The sequence below is a fragment of the Polyergus mexicanus genome, unplaced genomic scaffold (genome assembly GCF_030449975.1).
Source record: "Polyergus mexicanus isolate NDT 795.1 unplaced genomic scaffold, iyPolMexi1.0 SCAF_7, whole genome shotgun sequence".
NCBI classification, from domain to species: domain Eukaryota; kingdom Metazoa; phylum Arthropoda; class Insecta; order Hymenoptera; family Formicidae; genus Polyergus; species Polyergus mexicanus.
In genome coordinates, this window is record NW_027223327.1 from 4,455,761 (window position 1) to 4,478,821 (window position 23,061).

The following is a 23,061-nucleotide window of genomic DNA, read 5'->3' on the forward strand; positions in this document are numbered from 1 at the left end:
AATATTAAATATCAATATATAAAATTGAGAATTTTATAATGACACAATTCACGAACATCGATTAATTTCCGTCAATACGAAAAGATGATTCTGTAAAGTTTTGGCCTTAAACTTGTTGCGTGTCAATATTTTCAAACTATGACACGTACGCCTGTACATCGCGATTGACAATGGTCGTAGAAACGAGAAACAAATCGGCGAGGAAGCGACGACGTTTGCGGTCGTGGAAGGCTATAGAAAAATAGCGGAGGACGCGGAGGAACGGTACGACACGCCGCTATATACGACTCGCCGATTCCGTCGACTAACACGCCCCGGATCGCGAACCGGTCATTAGTGCAACGGAACCGGTGCGCATCAGGGACAGAGGGAGAGAGAGCGCGCGGAATGTCCGCGAGCCGCGCGCAATGGGATTCCCCTATTATCGGCCGTCCGACCGCCAGAATGCCGTTAGATACACGACGGTCAATCTATTGTCCTCTACGTGTGCGCGTGCAGGCTCTCTCCCTAGGGCGTTCCCGCGAGCGAGAGACTCTCCCATGTTCGAGAACCAACAACGTTAAGTTTAACCGGGCGACGAACAAAATTAGTTCTCTCTTTCTCTCTCGTTACGCGAGGAGGACCCGCGGCCTCCTCAAACTCGCGTTATTCGTCTCGTACGATATTATCAAATTTACGATATCGCGATATTTAAACATTCGCCGTTTCTCGATGCCGTTAAATCGTGACTGCTGATTTCTCAACATCGCGAGAAAACGCGGCAGCACGCAGAATGTCATTTTTCTAATCCTTTATTTTGGCTGATCGTGATTTTGACACGCGGTAATTTTTGCGAAACGATTGTCTAATTAAATACAGCTTCGTAAAAAGAGAATTTCAATTATCTCAACAAAAAAAAAAAAAAAAAAAAAAGTCGAAAGATGCAAGCGATATAATAAATGACGAGTGAACGAAATTGAGAGAGTGAATCATTTTTATTCGCTTCAATTCATCTCGATCGCCGGGAAACGATTGATCTCGTATCGTCCCAGCTGTCGCAAAACTTTCTCCGATTTGATCCAATTTATTCGCTATTCGCTATTACGAATCGATTAAGTAGGCGAGATAATAGAAGCGATCGAGCGTGATGCGTAAACGAAAATATGATACTCGATCTCGAGAGCTCTCGAGTGTCGGAACGTAATTTCAAAGTGGCAATGTTACAACGATTGTGAATAAACGCTCATCGAAATAACAAACGCTCTCTTCATCTCTCCTGTCATTCAGCTGGCAGGGAGTCGCGCGCGCGGTGTTGCAATGCAAACTTATGGTACGGATGCACCTGTGTGGACAGCGGGGGCCCCCCCCCTCTCTCTCTCTCTGTACGGTGCGTAATACAGCTACGACGGACAGCAGTTTCCGGTTTTCGATATTTCTTTGCATCTGTGAAAGAGGAAGACGGACAGGAAACGAACGCGAGAACGCGAAATATCGCAAATCTTTAAGACGTCTTCTTCTTCCTGTCATAAATAAATATTCGTTCTAGTCTAATATCGAAACGCCCGACGCGATATACAGTCGTAAAAACAAACATTGATCGACAAAGATCGACATAAACTGTAAGATCAGCAATAAAATGCATTTTTTTGATTCTGAGGAAGATGATAATTAAATATTTTTTCCTATTTATTTGCCGATATATGTTCATATTCGCTACACATGTCAAATATAAATTCTAATATTTAAAAAGCAAACACATACCATCATTCCAGGTAGTTTATCGTCGCATGAACGACGCGGTAGAAGGAAGATTTCTTTTCATAGAGAGGCCACCCGGGCCTGGGGCCCTGGCTGAGGGGGGCCTACCATGCCCCTCCAAAGTCTCCTGCGTTCTCGGTGTCGTAGTTTCAACGCAGCAGAATGCTATCTGCTTTGAAAACGCTTGTCGAGAGACACTTTTTCCTGGCGATCGTAGATATCAACGAAACTTGAATGTCATCTTCCTTTCACTCATTTACAACGATACGCGGTCACTGTTCTTTCTCGCGTTATCGGAACGTCCGATCTCCGTTAAATATTCTCGAATAATCGCAAACTGTCGCGAATGGCTGTCAAAAGTCAACGTTATTTGAGAGAGAAACGTATGTCCGCGCAAACGAACAATACACTTGTCCCGAGTTTCGCTCGCTCGCTCGCTCGCGCCTTTGATTCGATTATACCGTTATCTCGATGACATCGAACGAGAGCTAAACGACACTCTCGAACACTCGCGAAAAATGCGCGATAAACCGCATCGGGGAGCCTTTACTTAATTAACGTCCGTGCCGCTGAATGTCACTCGAGTCTTTCGTACCTCGTTCAAATTCTCGGTACGTACACGCAGCGTCAATTTTCTATCGATCGTTCGTCAAACGTATATATATATAATGCCCATCTAACAATTTGACTAGCTATCACTGTCGATATGCATTAACGCGTCAAGAGTTATTTCCATATACGTGCGTCTCGGAGAATTCTTTTCGAAAGAACACTCTCAAAAACTTCTTTCGACCTTGCTCACGTATATATGTGTATGTGTTTGTATATACGTCGCGTATCGTTCTAATTATTCCCTGACCTCTGCACTGGAATTCTCACGTAGAGTCGGCGACAGATACATAATCTGATCGACGATAATAAGACCGGCTGTGAAAAACGATTGACGCGATGCGATCGTTTAAGCGTCTCTCTGCAACGTGCGATATACAGTCTCGCGTATTTTAATAATTTCTCGAAAAAACAATTTATCACGCAGAGATTCTTTTAATAAAAATTTACATTTTCTGGAAAAAAAGAAAAAGAAAAAAAAAGAGAGAGAAAACGACGGGTTTATCCACAGTTTGTTTTTTGAAGAATACTTTTAAACAAAAACAATCTTAACGAATTCACGTACAATTCTCGTTCTTCTGACAAGACAATCTGCCAAGAAGATACGCGCGGTTCCCTAGCGACGCTTGCGCGCTATCGTCTCGTATCGCGCACGCTTTCGTTCCAGAAAACGATCCCTTGACAACGTCGTTTCTCGACGTCTACGAACGAGCGTGGGAAAGGACGAACGCAAGGAACGAAGGAAATCGCGACGAAGCGCGACCGCGCGCGCTTCGATTTTCCCTCGTTAATCGTCAACAGGTGGTTTTCTGAACGGCGACGCGGAATACGCGGCGCGGATTCTCGATTCTCGCACGATTCTCGTCACGCGTGGGCTTCTCGCGCGCTTCGACGAACAGCTGATCGCTCGCACGTCAAACGTCAACTCTCCCGCGGCGAAGGGAAAAACCGCCACACCGTCGCCACGCTACCAGAAAACTGCTGACAATTCGCGTTCAGCGTAAGTTTTCTCTCTCTCTCTCTCTCTCACACTAATCGCTGAGAGAATCGTCGTTGACTCCAATCACCGTTCGTCGCACAGCACGAAACGCGACGGACTGTTATACCGGCCTCGCATTCTTGTTCGCCCTCCCCTCCTTTGTCGTCGATGTTTCGTTCGTTCGTCGGTGTTCGCGCCTACCTTAGTCTCGCGAGACTATTTTCGTCTGACGATAGAAGGAACGACGCGTTTAAGCACGCGTCGCTTCCCCCTCTCTATCGTGAACCCCGCTCTTTTCCGTTTCCTGCCTTCTTCTCACGCGTCTTCTTCTTTCCCGCCTTTCGTCGCCCCCAACGTGTATGTTGTCCCGTTCGTGTTTTCCTCGCGCGTCTCGCTCGTACGGCTGCTCTCCTCGTCGTTGTCGTTGTCGTTGTCGTTGTCGTCCTCGTCGTCGTCGTCGTCCTTCTCTCCGTTTCCTCTTTGCTCGCTCGGTTTACAGTACAGAGATCGCGCGCGTCTCCCCCCTCGCAGCAGACGCACAGCAGAAGGAGGATGGGACGGAGGTAGGCGACCGGATTCTTTCATACGCAAACATCGGTTGACGACTCTCGTCGTGCGGCGTCTCGGCCCCTCGACGCCCAACGAGCGTCGTGCAGGATAATCGGCTACGTCCCTTTAACGAAACGAGCGAAACGCGAGCACTATCACGGTATCAGCCGTGTATAATCCATCGAGGAGCACTTGTGCACTCCGTCCACTCGCGAATCACGGCACGAATGCCGGGGCGAGAAATTCCGAATAACGTCATTCACGACTGCCTAATCTTCCTGTCGCCCTGCCCCTCTCCTTCCTCTTTCTCTGACTCTCTATCTCAGCTGTGGCGATATACACGATGCGAGGTCGCCGCGAGAAAAGGGGAAGAACGTTCTTCTCGCCGAGATTGTCACCGATGTTAGTTCAATAGGCCGAGAGAGAGAGAGAGAGAGAGAGAGACTTGGCAAACGTTCGCAAACTCAAGTACACTGAGAAGGGAAGAGAGGAGTGCAAGGACCTTGGATGCTCGCCCTGTCGAAGACCGCGAGCGATTGACTCCCGCGCGTCCCGGTCTCTTCGTGGCCACGGCACGCGTGAGAGAGGAACACGGGAGGGGATTCCCGCGGGAGAGGGGGGAGAAAAGCGGCGACGAACACGGCGGTAGGGCCAGGAGGGCGCGAGGGCGAGAGAGAGAGAGAGAGAGAAACGGGAGAATGGATGGGGTGGGCAAAGAAAGAGAGATAGAGGGGTGCAGCGTGAGTGATGACGGGGGTGGCAGGGAGGAGGGGGTGAGTATGGCGCGTGCCACTACACGCTAGCAGGTGGAGTGCGCGTGCCCAGAAATCTCTATATCTCCCTCCCCCTCTCCGCGTTTCCGTTTTCTTCCACCGCGCGTTTCTTCCCGTCTGTCATTCTCTCTCTCTCTCTCTCTCTCTCTCTCTCGTTTCTTCGTTTCTCGTTACTCGTTCACAAGGAACACAGGAGAACACTCCTTGTCATCTTTTAAGTTGAATGTTTCTCTCTTCGTTTTCGATGTTATCTCGCGTCGTATTATTCTCGTTTGCTTTAAAATTTCGCTTTCGTTATACTTGAGGCAATAGCCTTACGTCGAGATTTCGTTCCGTAGTTTTCCCGCGCGTGTCATTCAAGGCTGTCATGCGATTACAACGACGCTGTATTATTCACGATGCGCCGGCATGATAATTTGAAATCGATTCGCTCGATCGAGAGATCCGTGCATTCATAATATTTACGTTACACGCGATCAGATTATTCTCGTAGTATCGATAAGAGTTGCTAACGAAAGTCCCGGTAACGATAAGTACATCAAGTTATTGCGACAAATTTTAACATCGTTCTGCTCTCGTTCTCGAATGTTAAAAAAAAAAAAAAAAAAAAATTTACACACCTTGTCAAAGTTTTATCGACGATTACATACGTCACATTTGAGAACTGTCAGATTTTATCGAAGATTCATTTCGCTCGCGATGTCAATAACCTTCGGTTAAGTTTTGTCGTAACAATTCATTCGTCAGCGTTCACCGAATCAATGTTATTATCTGAAGAGGATATACCATCCGTCCACGACGAGTAATTCACTGACGATCAGTGAAAGAACTGATAGACATCGATAGACACGATTCTCACCGAATTGTTCTCGCTCTCGTTTTAAATTTCATTAACTATCTGTTCTCCACGTGATCGCATCTGTCAAGAGATCGATCTCTCGTGAAAAGTCAAAATTGTCGGGTTACAGAGCTACATCTCGCGACGCGTCTCGTCGGCAACGCTCCCGCGTGGGGGCTTGTCTCCGCGCTACGCACGTGGCAAGACCAAGAGACGCGAAGCGACAACGGACCCCCCCCCCCCCTCGATACATAGAACCTGACGCCCCGAGAAGTCGTCAGCCACTGACTACGTGCGTCGCGACCGACCGCTGGGAGGACCTGGCCTAACTCTCTCGCGGGGAGGCACGCGAGAGACGCGTTCGTCGGCTACGTTCGGTCGAGCTCGACTCGGCTCGTCCTCTCTCGCAAGACCGATTCGAGGCACTTCGACACGGAGTCTCCGCCGCGCCTGACTCGTTCTGATCGGCAGTCGAGGCAGTCGAGGCCGTGTGCCCGACGCCACCCGACACTACGACTTCTAGAACGAACCTTATAGACTCCCCCCCCCCCGCCTCCCGCCCCCGTCGTCCCTCCGGGGAACTCTCCTCCTCGCTTTAACTATCGTGGGTGTACCGTAACTGCGTACGACCGGTGTATATCGCTCTGATAGTACGATGCGAAACAGTCGGTGTTACTAAGAACGCTGTTTTAATCACTTAAGTTGTCGTTATCGTTCCCCTAATATCGCTTAGGAGCGCTAATTTCCTTGTTAATTTCGATATTACAGAAGAGAAAAAGATGATTTTTTTTTTAAATAAATTTTAAAAACGATCCGAGTATCAAAATAAAAATTAAAATTCTTGCTTCACCCGTTTCTCGTCGCATCTCCCCCGCCCCCGCCCCCCGCCCCCCACCCCCATATTCTTTGCAGTAGCGTTTATCAAAGAAATAATTAAATTGACAAATATGACAATATCAACGCATTCCTCCAATACAATTAAGTTCAGAAGAATCTAAAAGTAAATACTCGAACGATATTAACGCAACATCGTCTTTAAAAAATTCTAGAGACAATCGAGAGAGGGAGAGAGAGAGAAAAAAGAAAGAAAGAAAAGACCCGCGGAAAGCGAGATAGTCGCAAGAGCGACTTAAAGGCCTCCCGCGCAGCTGACCGCGCCGGAGCTTCTACACAGGCGCATTCGCGCGACATCGCGCCCGTATATACACATACTTCCAACAACCTCCTCCCCTCCTTGGCCGTTGCGTCATCGCGCGGCGGCTTCGCAGTACGCCGGGATTCAATCGGGGCGGGGGGAGATCGCGCGGAAGCGGGCGCGGACCCGCGCGCCAGCGCGCGCGGCCGAGTGCGGCCGAGTGCGGCGAGGACGCATCTGTACCACCGCTCCTCTTCTGCTTACGCTTACTACAAATCCGTCCCAGTGGTGCTCATCCGACTCGACGATTCCGAGATGCAACGCGGACGATGCATGCCGTGAATTAACCAGTGGCTCTCACGCATCGGGGAAAGATACCGACATGTCGTCGTTGTTGCGAAATAAGAGAATGAGAGATTAAAGAAATATATGTATATGAAGGATATACGTAGATGATTGAGAAAAAGAAAAAAGGAGAGAGAGAGAGAGAGGGAGACGCGCCGTGATATGAAGTTTTCGTCTGGACGTTTCCGCCATACGCATGCGCGTATTCGAGATAAGCTTCCAATTGCGCAACACGCGCGTGATTAACCGCGACACGCGCGATTACTACGGCTGCGCGGCCACTTTATGCTAATGTAACCAATAGAGAAAGGCGATTATTTGTCAATAGATAATTAAACGACGAGGTGTACCGCAGGATGCAAGGCGCTGAGAATGACGGGGCGAATAATTGCGATGCGGATATTACTCGAGCGATTGCGAGTACGCTGCTGCCATGGTATACTCCGTAAATGAGAAGTAAAATTGCTGGATGGCACGCAAACGTCCCGCAGGAACGTGACGATAATACCACGCGGACAGCGGAGGACGTTGAGGCTTTTAATTAAAAGTCTAACGCGGTGCCATAAAGGCGATCTCACGCAGTATAAGCGATGCCCACCTACGGCTGTTCTCTTTCTCATTTAGCTCGCGAGTCGAAAGTCTTCTCGCTTCAATTTCTTTTATATTTTCTCGGCATATATATTTATATAAAATTCAATAAAATCTAATTTCCGTATAATTTTGTCGGAAAAAAATATACGTCATATTATAGTTTAGCCCTATAGCTCTGACTTAAAAAAAATCGTAACGTTTCGAAACCAGAGTCCACTTTCGAAACAAACAGCTGATGCAATCCCGCGTATACAGGGTGTCCCATTTTAATCTCCTCAGGCAAATATCTCAAAAATCAAGCCCGGAAGAGAAAAATGTTTCGGATAAAAGTTGTTTGGTTTCGAGGGGGCCATAAGACGGTGACAATGATTTGACCTTGGAAAATCATTTGAAGGTCATGTGAAGGTCAACTTTGAAATCTTAAATGGAAACCCCCATTTTTTATTTAGTATTCTTGTAGCTGACATCGAGAGCTTTCCGAAACACTATAACAAAGTATTTTTCTATTAAGTACTTTTTGAGTTATTTTATATTTTAATCTGACATATTTTGATATAAAAAATTAAATATCTCGTAAAATATTTAGTTTTCGATAATCTTACCGTAATACTTCTATATACAGAATAATGAGACAAATCAATTAGTATAAAAAAAAAAATTGTTTTTAAGAAAATTATTTACAATGTATTTCTTTAAACAATTATTTGTTTTTTCTTTGGCACTAATTAATTTGTCTTATTATTCTGTACATAGAAGTATTACGGTAAGATTATCGAAAACTGAATATTTTATGAGATATTTAATTTTTTATATCAAAAGATGTCAGATTAAAATATAAAATAACTCAAAAAGTACTGAATAAAAAATAGTTTATTATAGTGTTTCGGAAAGCTCTCGATGTCAGCTACAAGAATACTAAATAAAAAATGGGGGTTTCCATTTAAGATTTTAAAGTTGACCTTCACATGACCTTCAAATGATTTTCCAAGGTCAAACCAATGGTACCGTCTTATGGCCCCCTCGAAACCAAACAACTTTTGTCTAAAACATTTTTCTCTTCCGGGCTTGGTTTTTGAGATATTTGCTTGAGGAGATTAAAATGGAACACCCTGTATATCATCTTCGTCTCATCTTCGTCCAGCGCGAACGAAGGACGCGGTACCGAAAATCGGTGTCACGAAGCGTGAAAAACGGAGGACAGACGACGACGACGACGACGTAATGTAATGTAATCTCTGTTAACGTAAGATGATAAGATGATTCCGAGATAGGGAGACGACGTCGCATCGGCTTTCGTTGAATCTCGAGGCAAAGCGTGCGAGCGCGATCTCTCGAGAGGAATCTACGACTCCGAAGCGACCCGAAACCGCCATTATCCTCTCCGTTACCGTACTCTGTCGACCAAGTTTCTTCCTCCAAGTATTTTACGCGATACGTTGCCGATCGCGGCGGCCGCGAGCTAAACGAACCGCGTTATATGATCGAAGGTCGATTGTAAACATTTATGACGACGCCGCGCGGCTCCGGCTATCGATGTTTACGTTACAGATATACGAGCCGCGAACGGCTGAAGGCCAACTGTAAAAATACCACCCGATTCGCGGCTACAATAAAGATAAGCAAATGCGTATGCCAGGCTCTGGAAATCGAAAATAATGTAGCAAGCGGAAAGCACATTTCTTCCTTAAGAAACGGACGGTCGTGAATGTTTAACGCGTGGAGTAAAATGTCAATATTGGAAAAAAAAAACACCGTTTGTGTTGATCTATAAATCGATAATTGCAAGATCGATCGTATGTTTGTAATTTTTAATTCGTCGAAAACTAGAGGAATGTAGAAAAAAATTCGCGCTTTTCATTACAATTTAAATTACCATATCCATCGAAGAGTACTAGGCTCTTGTCTTCTGGATTTTTACAGAAGCGGCTTCATATTTGTCTGTGTACACAAAGTCAGTCTCCATCAATGGAAACGTCAAAAATTTGATTAAATCACGTTCCTTCCTGTCCAACGGCAAAGCGCGCTCTCTCTCTCTCTCTCTCTCTCTCTTCGAAATCTGTCAGCGAGTTATCAAAATTTCGGTTCGGATTTTTACCTCAGTCGCGGATGGGATAAAACGTCCGCGGGATACAAATGTAATTTTCATAGCCAGAACAAAGCTTCGAGTGTTACTTCCGGCTAGTGTACGCTCTATCGACAACATGTTTTTGGATCAGAAAGCCTTCCTCTCCTCTCTCGGAATCAACGAGACTGACAATGAGTTGGAAACAACGAGCAAGGCGGGGAGGAGGATTCGTCCTTTCTCCTCTTTTTTTATGCATGCGTATACTTTTCGTTTCTATTTTACTCGCATGAGACGCGAAATAGTGTGGTGGAAAAAGAATGAGAAAAGAATCCGGAGAGAGGAAAAAAGGAAGAAACAGATCGCGGACGAGGAGAACAAAGGCGACGAGTTGGTTGCGAGAGGTCGATGTCGTCTTTTTCGCTGATCTGTGAAATCCACCCGCATTTCTTTTCCTCTCTCTCTCTCTCTCTCTCTCTCTCTCTCTCTCTCTCTCTCTCTCTTTCTCTCTCTTGCTTTCAGTATATTCTTTACCTCCTTACGCACGGTTTTCCTCACGTCTTTCCCTTTCGCTGTTTGTCGCTCTCTCCTGTCAAATTCTTTCATTCCTGAATTTACTTTGCACCGTAAACGCAATTTTGATTTAACAGTGATAATCTTGTAAAAAACACAAAATACGTTTAAATAATGAAACGATGAAACAAGTATCGATTTTCTGAAGATTTTAGATAAATAAAAAATCCGTTAAGTGAAATCTCTATATTATACAGGGTGTCCCATTTTAAAGGACCCATTAAAATATCTCAGAAACAGTGCGTTAAATCGAAAAATGTTATAAACAAAAGTTGTGCGGCTTCAAGGGGGCCATGAGATGGTGACAATGATTTGACCTTGGAAAATTATTTGAAGGTCATGTGAAGATCAACTTTAAAATTTTAAATGGAAACCCCCATTTTTTATTTAGTATTCTTGTAGCTGACATCGAGAGCTTTCCAAAACACTATAATAAAGTATTTTTTCATTAAGCACTTTTTGAGTTATTTTACATTTTAATCTGACATATTTTGATATAAGAAATTAAATATCTCGTAAAATATTTAGTTTTCGATAATCTTACCGTAATACTTCTATGTACAGAATAATAAGACAAATTAATTAGTGCCAAAAAAAACAAATAATTGTTTAAAAAAATAATACATTGTAAATAATTTTCTTAAAAACAATTTTTTTTTTTATGCTAATTGATTTGTCTCATTATTCTGTACATAGAAGTATTACGGTAAGATTATCGAAAACTAAATATTTTACGAGATATTTAATTTTTTATATCAAAATATGTCAGATTAAAATGTAAAATAACTCAAAAAGTACATAATAAAAAAATACTTTATTATAGTGTTTTGGAAAGCTCTCGATGTCAGCTACAAGAATACTAAATAAAAAATGGGGGTTTCTATTTAAGATTTTAGAGTTGACCTTCAAATAATTTTCCAAGGTCAAATCATTGTCACCATCTTATGGCCCCCTTGAAGCCACACAACTTTTGTTTGAAACATTTTCCGATTTAACGCAGTGTTTCTGAGATATTTGAGTGGGTCCTTTAAAATGGGACACCCTGTATAAATAACGTTCAAATAATTCTGAGTCTTTTTAACACGATGAAGTTTCTCTCTCTGTCTCATTATATATATATATATATATATATATATATATATATATATATATATATTTATCTTATGGTTTATTTAATTGAAATACAGATTATCTCGAATTAATTATCTCGAATATCGTTTATGTTACACGAAGAGAAACGTCTCCGCGACGCGAGTATCGTTACGTGACGTTTAAGAAATTACGGGTTAAGCCTTTACCGCGCCTCATGTAATTTAATCACAGGAAACAATTCCAATTTTGCATGCATAACGTCGCATATTGCGCACGACATATCGTAACGCGCACATCCGTACGAGCGTCAGCGCGTACAGCGTTACATGCCTGCGGGAGATGTGATCTTTTAGTACTACCATCTTTAAAATATCGACTCTCGAGCAAATATGTCATCTATATTTATTACTAACGGGTTACCTATATATGCCTTACGCGACACGTGTTCGTCTATAAATATCTGTATCACTCGAGACCAAAAGAAATCGATAACTATTTATAAAGATACCATCAAGTTTTCCCCATTTGAATGTTGCGCTGAAAAACGCGCTCTACCACCTCTATTTCGACAATTCATTTTTTTTATATTTGACTAATAACAGACATCAAACTGCATTTTTTTTTTTTTTTTAATTATCGATTAAGAATATTCGCGTGTATTTATGCAAATGGTGAAGAGAAAAATTTTGAATAAAACGGAGCTAGATCGTGTGCGTTCCACTGTTTCAGTCTCATCTCGCTACCTCACGTCGCAAGTACTGGCTCTCTGATTTATCTCGAGGCGCGCGCGTGGTAATCGCGCGATTCCAGCGAAATCTGCCGTCAGCGAATTCCTCTGTGACAAACAAAGAGTCGCGTCGGTGATCGGAGGAGGACGGAGCGCGAGAAAGAAGGCCATTAGGAAACGAGTTGGAAATAAAAGAAGTAACGTCTTCGTGCGACGCGAAGAAGTCTTTTTTGGTTCGCTTTTAAACTTTTATATAAAAATAAAATTTATAATGAGCGAAACAATAATAAAGCCGCCGCTCCCCCCCCGCCCCCCACTCCCCCCCCCCCTCCTCTCGAGAATAATAAAGCGAGAAAAAGTAAATAAGAAAAGCAGAAAAGAAAATTTCATCGCGATATATTCGTTTTTTATCTAAAAGCGCACGCACGATGATCGGTGAGAATATTGATACAAAACGTGTGAATATAATAAAAGTTTGTTTTCTAATTAATTCGCAACAAGCTTTGTCACAAATCACGAGTTTAATTCGACGCTTAATTATCGCTATACTTAACATTGGAAATTAGTACGTTACCATGCGAACTGCACTCGGGGGGGACAAATGCTAATGAGAGCCGCTGCTTAGGAATGACATCCACTCTACCTACTTGTTTTCATTTAGACACATACACGAGAGTGTATGTGAACGACGAACTGTTTATATCACTGCAACGCTAGAGTCTTTCGCTATCGACATGAGTCTACGTAACCGGATCACGTAGTCGTCATCAACTAACTAGTTCCGTTCTCGGTAAGCGATATATTATTAAGAAGATTCCAAAGCCATCATCGGCGATAAATCAACAAAGTGTATGAGCGGTGAATTAATTTAATTAAATTTATCAACTCACGCTCGCGTGGCAGATCGCAGATAGATGATGGGTATCGTGCGTGGATATATATCCGAGCGTGCGTGGACTTACCTGAAATCAAAAATAAAAGAAGTTAGAGAGGAAAGGAATTTTACAAATTGATCAAGCTCCAATTAAGTTTCTTAATTTTAATATCGAAGCGCGTAATAAAATATTTGTCTTTATTCTATCCGACAATTGAACTGAAAATTAATTAAATTTAAAGATGTCAAATTTTAAGAGGCATTAATGACACACGACACAGATTATATTGTCGACGATATGATAAGTCGCATATACGTAACGAGAAAAAAAATCTAACCATCCTTCTTCTAGTGTGTCACGGCAATAATCCATGAAATGATCTCGCTCGTCATTATCTCCCGTACGCACATTATCTCGGAGCGCATTATCATTCACGATAATATGTCTGTGCGATTTTTTACATCTCGGATTAGCATGAACTGGTATGAACTTCTTTTGCGATTGTATTGGAAAGATTCGCTCTATGTTATCCAGTTAACATCTTTCGAAACAATAGCTCACATTATTCATTCATGCCGTAGTGCATTAAATTTGCAGTGATAACGAAATTTGACTAACGTCATACGGATTTTTTTTTAATGACAGATCATTCCTTTCAGTATACATGTATCTCCAAAAGTGTTATTCATTTTGTAATTAAGAAAAAAAAAACTGTCGCTGTTAAATTTTCCACAAATCGATACTTTAGCACGAGATAAGCTGCAATATGGTAATATCGAATGTAAGAACGAATGAGTTCTCTCGGGTTGTTATAGTTTGAATCTGAGATGGAGAGCGCGACTGTGAATCATTGCCACGAGTGGTTAAAAGTAGGGAGCTGTTAAGAAGACGAAGGAAGACAAGGAGGAGGAGGAGGAGGAGGAGGGGGATGAGGAGGAGGAGGAAATTGAGGAGGAGGTTGAGGAGGTTGAGGAGGTTGAGGAGGTTGAGGAGGTTGAGGAGGATGGGGAGGAGGATGAGGAGGAGGAGGATGAGGAGGAGGAGGAGGAGGAGGAACCGAGAAGGCAGGGGGCAGACGAGACGCGTTCCAGAAGAGACGGAGGAGGATAAGAGGCGTTCGGAGACGAGCAACAGTGTTTACCCTTGACGACCGGCGCGGCGAACGCCAAACCCGGTGATCCCAGAAACCAGACCGCGATTACATCTCGCTCTATCTCGGCGTATTTCCTCCCCGCGTTGGCGCGCGCACGTTACCGCGTGATGAGACCTTTCTCCGCGTCTTTTTCCTCCCCTCGCCCCTAGCGCTCTTCCCCTCTGTCTCTCTCTCTCTTTTTCTCGAGAGTACGATAAATCGCTTTTACAACGCGCTCACTTCTCTTTTCTAAACAGGAACGCGGTTCATCTGAACGATAAAATATTGTACATTCTCTCTTCTCACGACGATGAAACAAAACTTGACGAATACGTTCCGTAATTAAGCGGGAACTCAAATTGACCGTCATATTTGCAACGGGCTCGAAATTTCACGGGGAACTAGATCTGTCGAAAAACGGCCGGTTAAAGCGAGCAATTCGCAATCGAATTGTACCGAATAGCGCGGAATCGAAACGCCGCGAGGGTTATCCCGCTACGACAGCGGTGAGATCTCGGATAGCCGGGAGGCCAGTTCGATTTATCGGCGAAGGGGATGAATCCGGTGCAGGGGCACGTAAACGAGCGGGGCGTACGACGCTTGCATAAAGCGGCAGAAAATTCGAGTTGAAACCTGTGAAAGCGGGGAAAGAAGATCAATAAAGTGGTATGCCATACTGTCGGTGCCGCCGGTGTATCGTTGTAGTAGCGGGTGGCTCTCGCTAGTGTGTATTATTAAGCGAAGAGGTGTGGAGCCGGAGAGAGAAAGAGAGAAAGAGAGAGAGAGAGAGAGAGAGAGAGAGAGAGAGGGGAGAGGTGGAAAAGAGACGCGACGAATGTTGCAGAGATAGAAGGAGAGAAAGGGTAACAAAGGGAGAGGCCGGTGACCGAAAAAGAAAAAAAAAAAGCGAAAGAGCGAGGGAGTGATGTCACGAAGCGAGACGAGGAAAGCAGCGGAAAATGTAGAACAGACGTAATAAAAAGTTACAGCGAAAAAAGAGGGAGAGAGAGAGAGAGAGAGAGAGATTACTAGGATGATAATCGTGTAATTTACCAATATAAATCAGTTGCAGAGATCCGGTAAGATAAAACTCCGGACATGATCTTGAATACAATTCAACGTTCCGTCTCTAGATTGGAATTTGATATATTTGATGAGCGAGAAATCTGACCAGCTTGTCAAAATATTTTATCCAAACCTTGCTAAGCGACGCGAGTTATATGAATATCGCGTATGCGAAGGAAAGTGAAGTGTTTTAAAGCGACAGAGGGAAATGGGGAGGGGGAGAAAGATGGAATATTCTTCGCGATTATTTTCCTTGAAGTGATGTATATTAAAAATTTCGATCTCGCGATTTGATTTTCTGAGAAACGTCATCGAAATAACAGTATCTCACTGCGAGATAATCGCATCAACGCAATCGGGCCGGAAGATAACGACATCAGACTGCACTGAGATCGATCGCGGTGTAACGGTCTACTTGGCGATGCACTTTTCTGCATGGTTTACACGCAAAATCGACGCAGCAAAACGAGGCAGATTAGAGAAATTCGTTCTACATAGTTATATATGCGGAAACGCGCGGGAGCAACATTCCCGATTTCACGCCTTTTTCGTTCGATCCTCTCTATAATCCTCTCTCTCGTAAGACAGCACGCAAGAATACGATGCGACTCGTTTAATTTTCAATACGTTCAATAAGCGAGGTCATATTGAGCACCACTGGCTACCGAGGTGCTGCGTTTCCCCTTTATATGCAGCCAATGGCGTAACCGGCCTGCGGTATCAACGTAACGGCAGAATCGACAATGTCTATTAAAAGCGTAAATCTCGTCGCTTTTAGTGCGCCATGAAAGGTACGGACTGTGTCTACACGTCGTTCTGCGGATTTACACCATCTCGTCGTCACGCAATTACGATGTAAAACGACATTGTTTCATTAGGTATCTTCGCGTCGTAAATATCTAAATGGCGCATAATCAGCTTTATAGATTGAAGAATCGTTTGCGCAAAATGACGACGACGTGTCTTTGTATTTATAATGTGTGCAAAAATCATTTTCCCGCCAAGTTTTCGCAATTTCGCGAATTACAGCCGGTTATTCTCTGTCGTGTCAACCGCGATAGACCCTCGACGACCCGCGTTGATGTTACTTACCGCCCAATCTCCACAACCCTTTGTCAACCTCTTGCGCGTTTCTTGCTAGTAGAGGGGGAAGAAAGGGAGTATATTTCCCTTACACAGAGACAAGCTTTCGTGTGTTGCCGGCGTCAACGCTCGCAGGAAATCCATAAGCCAACATCGGACATTTTCCCCAGGGATGCGTTCTCCTAATTTATTTAATAGCTGCGACCGATTTATCAGCTATCTGAGCAGATCTGAGATTAAAATCTTGTCTTTTTTTTTTTATTCGCTCTGTAAGTAAAGTCTACCTGAGAAAGAAAAGCGATCGCAAATTTCCACATTAAATTAGATTGACGTTTCATGGCGACCACACTGCAAATTAGTCGCCATTCATTCGCGCGCAAATTTCATGGCGATCGTATAACGACGATTAATACTTTCTTTCCTACTTTCTTTGCCGCGAGCATCTAACGATATATGCAGTCGTCCGAGAGTTTCGCCAATGGTTTTACGAACTTGCATTTCCATTATTCCAATTTACTATTGTACTATGCAAATATATGTAAACAATAGTTATAAAACAATAGTCGTAAGAAATATGTATCCCATGACCGTTCGATAAAGTATTTATCAAAATTGACGTTATTTTTACTTTTATGATTTCGAGGCACGTTTATGATATCATCCCATTAAGACATTTAATTATTATTTTCTTAAAGTATATTATATCTTTTTAATATATAGGAAACATTTTCTCCCTTCCTTTTCTGTCATCTTTTTTTAATTAAAATAATTTTAATTCTTAAGACAGTGTTTCGAATAAGTATATTATATATGAATATAAAAAATAGGCATATTTTCGGCTGTCATAAAAATTAAAATGACATTTTAACGCGAAAACAAAAAAAAAATTATTTTTTGCAGCAGATAGCACAAAATTTAATTCAATCCCCCCAGATATCCTCTGTCGAAGTCGACAGAGTACGAAGAGTCAGGGTGCAATCGTTGCTCGTGCAAGTCTCTTTCTCGATAAATAAAACTGTATTCCCAAAAATGTTCCACCGCCAGAAAGTTAAACTGGGAAATCGCGCAACGTCTATTCCGACGTAGGTCTCCTTCGCGTCGAGATCGGCGCGCATCGTCGCCGTTCGTTCTTTAATCCCAAAGCGTCGCGACTACTTTGCAGGAGCTTACCCTCCTTTCGTCATCATCCTCCTACCGGCGGTAGCATCCTTTCGTACCCTCGCGCGTGCTTGTCGGTGGTAGCGCGGGTGGTAAGTGGTACAGGGGGATGGAAGTGAGGTACCACCATGTTATGCAGCCCCACCACCGACTTCATCCTGACCAACCGGCTGTTTACTGTTTGGCCTCCCGGGATATCGATCCCAGTGGCGTAAGAACCCGCAACCCAGGGCCACCCGACCAGAGAGAGGAGGCCGAGAGGAAAAGCGAGAGAGAGAGAGAGAGAGAGAGAGATCGGCACGCGGTAGATTTCGGCAGCGGGCGGTTGGCAACCGACTTTAGTGTTGATACAGCACGATTCCGACACCGCCTCTTTACCCTCGGACTCGGTCGGCACTCAGGTAAATTGACTTCGACTGAGTAGCACCCGTCTTTAATTGAAGATGTGCTTTGGCACGAGCGAAGCAACACAGATGAAATCGCAACGAGAATCGAATTCCAAAAGAGAGCTCCGAAATAACATATAAATCATTTTTCTTAGATACCTATTAGGTGTACAACTTTGCTTCCGCCGTTTTTTTCCGAAATTCTAGGCTTTATTGTAAAAAACTGGTTATACATTTATGATTCAAAGTATTGTCCATCGCTGGCCACTACTTTCTCCATCTTTTTGACTTTGACTCGAGTCTTCATTAAGTAATGCCTCCAATTCTGCATCTTCGAAAACCTTCTCTCTCTTCCACCGCTATGCCGGTCTTCGACGGTGAAAATCACCGTTCTTGAAGCGTCGAAACCACTCGCGACACGTTCTTTCGCTAATAGCGGCTCCACCATAAGTATTTGAGAGCATTCGATGAGCCTCAGCCGCAGATTTCTTCATATTGAAGCAGAGAATTAAAACCTCCCGCAAATGACGAGAATTTGGCTCGTAAACTGACATTTTCAATCGAGAATAACTTTATGATGCAGACACAAATCGACTAATATTTCTATGGGGTTATGTTGACAGATGCCCAAGTTTATCGCATGACGTCTATGATCTATTTATTTCGACCACTACTTACCGCTAAAGCCATCTATAGGAAAACGGCGGAAGCAAAGTTGTACACCTAATATATATGGGTAAAGTTAAACAAGACAATTTTCGTACCACAAAAATGTTTTTCGTCGTTTAATCTCAAATAGATTCTATTTTAACGAAATTTAAGTTCGAACTTTACTTTAATTAAAAAAATTGAACTTATCAACTATTAAAAATTTTGACTTATTAACGTCACTTTTATTGAGCTTGTTTATTAAATGTAGGAAAAAATTCACTCCAGAAATAATTCTGTGTATTTATATTATGTTAATTTTTCTTATACTTGCTTTCTTTGCGAAAGATGTTCTCGGTATATTTTAGATAGATTAAATTTAAAATTCATAGAAAATAATATACAGCTACTATTAAACGAATGTGCTCCTTTATCGAAATTTGTCGAGAATATGCTAAGTTTCCTACACGATCTTATGTATAGCATAATCATTAATCGCTCTTGTTCAGTACAAGAAAGATGAGTCTCTTCGCAGCCATTTTAGCGAGACGATCGGCGGAATGGAGTGGATCATGTTCGGAACGAAATCGGCAACGGCCATTGTTGTGCCAAGAGGGTTGAAGAATGGAATCTTGCGCCACGAATGGATTTTGGGTGGGATTATGCCGTCCCACTTTCGATTCCGTTCGATGGCAGAATTTATCGAGCCGCCACCACCAACTTGGACGGCCTTCCTGCTCGGAATAATCTCCGAGGGCGTAAATCGCGCAATATCAACGATGCGAATTCAAAAGTATTTTTTATCTCGACGAATCGTGATAAATAATTCCAGATATAATATTGTCATCCAACATACTCTCTTAAAGTATATTTTACCCAAACACTCCCTTATATAATCTCAAAAGAATGTGTATATTTGTCGAAGAAAGCTGTCAAATGTATTAAAAATTTTTATGCAATTATCGAACTCCGATTAAATATTTATACTCCCCAATTAATTATAATCGATTTAATTTATTATTATTAAAATACATAAAAATGTATAAAAAACCGAGCAGTAAAACGTTTCGCAGTCCACGTACATCTGACAGCAACACGTATACGACGATGCGTGCATCGCCGATACACGTGTCCCGCGGCATGTTGAACACGCGCTATCGCCGATCTAATCTTTCCGACCCTCGATTCGTACCGATCGCGCCGCTGCTTGTCTACCAAAGCTCGAGCCGATCGTCTTGCACAAAGTTACGCGCATCGACGACAGAACGATTTGTCAGTCCGCGAAAGTCTCGATGCGCGATAAATAATTATTATATAGATAATATACAATATAACTATAAATTATCTCATTATTCCATTTAATAAAAATTTCTATTTAATAAAAAGTATACCAGAAACAAAAATAAAAAGCTTACTGCTAAAATCTTCAAAATTACGTATAGTTCAATATAACACTGCTCTTATCTCGGAGTTTTATCGGAATTTTTATTTAAAGATGAAAAGATAACGTTTAATGAAATTTCTACTAAACAGAAAAAAAAAAAAAAAAATTCTTCCGAGTAAAAAAAAGCGAACAATTTCGGTCAGATATATCTTGTACACGAAACGCATTAAATTGCTACTCAACCGTTATCCAGTGTCGTTCGACGAGACGGAGAGGTTTTACAGAAGAGAGACGCTTTCGTTACGTTGCACGCGCGAGAGAGCCGCGCGTGCGATCACGTGACGTTGCAATGACTGCACGGCCGACCGCGCAGTCATGCTGCTCGAGCATATTTATTATGCATGTACACCCGCATATATCACGGTGATACGCATTAAAGGGACGCGACTCCGTACATACACACATACGCGTACACTCAACTTGTCTCTGGCCGACTTTACTTTCCGACGACGTAATCGTTTCGTAATAATAAGAAAGCTGCGCGTATATCGACAATCCGTTCGCGTACGCGTAAGTGCGAAGGACCTACTAAAGGAATCTTCGCAGTCGCGCGCGATATATGTTAAATGTCTGTTATTGTTTATATACATCCAAGGATGTTTTGATATCGACGATAGTAAATGTTTAACAAAAAATATCTGAAATATAATATTATCGACGTGTCGATCTTTTGTTATTCAATATCATTTTAGATCAACGCGTTGAATTATACGCGTTCTCATTTTAAGAGCTACTATTTTATTATCATCAACGTTGAATTAAACGTAATAATTAATTTTAGACGAAAAATTTAATGCTCGTAAAACGACGAAGGAACACGGGTGTAACGAAAGAATGCGAAAGCGAGAGAGGCAACGAGGGAAAAACAGAGAGGCGAAGCGCGAGAGTGAGTCCGAGTGCGTTTTGAAATTTTTGCAACCGTTGCGAGAGAGCTGCCTCGGGCGATCTCGGGCACGGTTATTCGCCGGGAGTATCCCCGTCGGATATATACACGTACACACGCCTTCACCCCGGCTATACATGGCAGCGGAGCGAGCGTTTATCCGCCTGCACCTCTGCGATGAGCGCATCCGCGACGCGAGCGATGCGGTTACCTTATGAACGATCTCGGCGACGATCATCACGTAGATTCGAACTGTGTCCGATCAAATGACGGGGATGATCACCGTAATAATATTTCGCTTCCGCGCGATATTGTAATCAAGAGAATACGAGCAAGATTCGTGACATTTTTTTTCCCCCCCTCCACATCCCTGGAAGCTGTTTTACAGTTAAAAAAAAAAACTATTCGCGCGAATTAAATGCCGGCAGAGTCAGAGATCACGTTACATTCGCGGCAGCGCATTTTTCCACTTATCTCATTTTCTACACGTTGTCTGGTCGTGACAGTGGCCGCTCTCATGATTACGTAATACCGCGGAGAGAGATTCCTCTCTAGAAATTTCGAATATTTTTTCGCGCCGCCTAATTCACGACCTTAAAATTCAGTGGAAAAATTATTTTTCACGATATCGTTTTTCAAGTCTTTTTGCGAAATTCTTTGCGTTTATATAATTTTTTACAAACGGTAGTAAAATAATTACGATTACCCGTTGCACATCCCTTTTATATATAGCGCAAGACTAGAAAAAAAAATTGTTCAATATAGTTTACAGTCGTAAAATTAACATAATCATTCGCGAATGTGTGCTCGACAGACGATCGTAGGAAGAAAGACGTTCCACCGACAGTTATATGAACTAATCCGCGATAAGAGGGTCAAGAGGCGAAAGAGGGAATCGAGGCTGCTCCTTCGAAGGAAAAGGAGCGAAGGGAGCCGGTGGGGCCGGGCTGGGAAAAGGAGCCGCGCTATTACACGCAGCGCGAAGAGACGATCTGTCGGCTAAAGCCGTCTCTTATTAACTTGCCAGTCGTCGGCGACTACCGTTGAGGAATCCGCGTGAAAATATACACCTTCGTGACGTATTACATTGTCTACGTATCGTGCATCGCGTCTCGAATAGAGAGCTCCTGCGCCCAACCTGTTCCTCCGGCAAAGTATCACAGATATACCGCGGATATTACCGCATCTATCTGCAAGATACGCGTTACCCATTCAACAGTTTATGCGCGACAGACTTAATTTTACACTCAGTCAAAATATTGATATATTTATATTGGATGATTGCATAAGTTCGTGCCCGATTTTCATAGATGGCATTAAGTTACTGCATGGCGGAGTTCTATTGTTTTCGTGTGGTAATTGTTGCTTACACCGAATACATGACGTTGTCTTATGTCAATTTAGCGTCAGATATTGTTCAGATAAGTCCATTTGTGCATAAGAGAAATCGTTAAAAATGGAGAACGAAAGGTGCATTTGCGGCATGTAACGCTATATGAATTTCGGAAAGGCGTGAGTGTTGGGATTGCACAAAAAAATATTCAAAGCGTTTATTTGGACCGCGCTCCTGCTCTCCGAACAGTCAAAAAGTGGTTTGGCAGATTTCGAAATGGTGATTTCAACATGGAGGATCAAGCCCGCTCTGGACAGCCTTCTGGCATCGATGATGACATTGTGCACGCCTTAGTGGAAAGAAACCCAAGGATTACAACTGAGGATATTGCTGAGAGGCTGAACATCGATAATTCAACCGCTTTTCGTCATTTAAAAAAGCTTGGATACATTTCCAAGCTTGATACGTGGGTGCCGCATCTCCTGACTGAAAGGAATAAGCCGCAGGAAAACTGCAGGAGTTGCAATGGGAAATTCTGCAGTACCTGCCATATTCTCCAGATATTGCGCCTTCAGATTTTTATCTGTTCCGGTCTTTCCAGAATAGTTTAAATGGCAAGAATCTCAATTCCGAGGAAGCTGTCGAAAAGCACCTTACAAACTTTTTTCAAGAAAAACCAAGTTCTTTCTTCAAAAATGGAATCGACAAGCTTATAGATCGTTGGAAAACCATTGTAGAAAAGAATGGAGACTATATAATTGATTAATAAAAGTGTTATCTCTAAAATATAATCTATTGAAGTTTATATTATTTAAATCGGGCACGAACTTATGCAATCACCCAATATTTCGATTCGACAAAAAATTTTGGGAATCGTCTTATTAACGCTCACTCCCATCTCATCGTAATGACATTAGCCGTAACATCTTGCTCGAGATCTCTTTTGGATTTAATTTAATTTAATTATCTCAACATGAAATGATTCACATTTATTATATTCGTATATTTTACATACAATACGGTTAAAAAATATTTTCTACAGAT

At 42.8% G+C, this 23,061-nt stretch overlaps 1 protein-coding gene across 8 annotated transcripts in view; it reads right to left on the reverse strand.

The window, feature by feature from the left end:
* Positions 1-23,061, reverse strand: part of Mam (neurogenic protein mastermind) — a 165,472-nt gene that overhangs the window by 74,439 nt on the left and 67,972 nt on the right. For 2 of the 8 annotated variants that reach the window (XM_070299637.1, XM_070299634.1), the window contains exons 1-2: positions 5,298-5,741; positions 1,741-4,347 (exon numbers count right to left, since the gene is read on the reverse strand). The exons of 3 other annotated variants lie outside the window; for them this stretch is intronic. In XM_070299637.1, coding sequence (XP_070155738.1) covers positions 1,741-1,746 — 6 coding nt within the window. In that variant the 5' untranslated portion in view covers positions 1,747-4,347; positions 5,298-5,741. Of the gene's footprint in view, positions 1-1,740; positions 4,348-5,267; positions 5,742-12,900; positions 12,973-23,061 lie in introns of those variants that run through there. 3 more of the 8 variants (XM_070299636.1, XM_070299635.1, XM_070299630.1) reach the window with 3 other exon arrangements.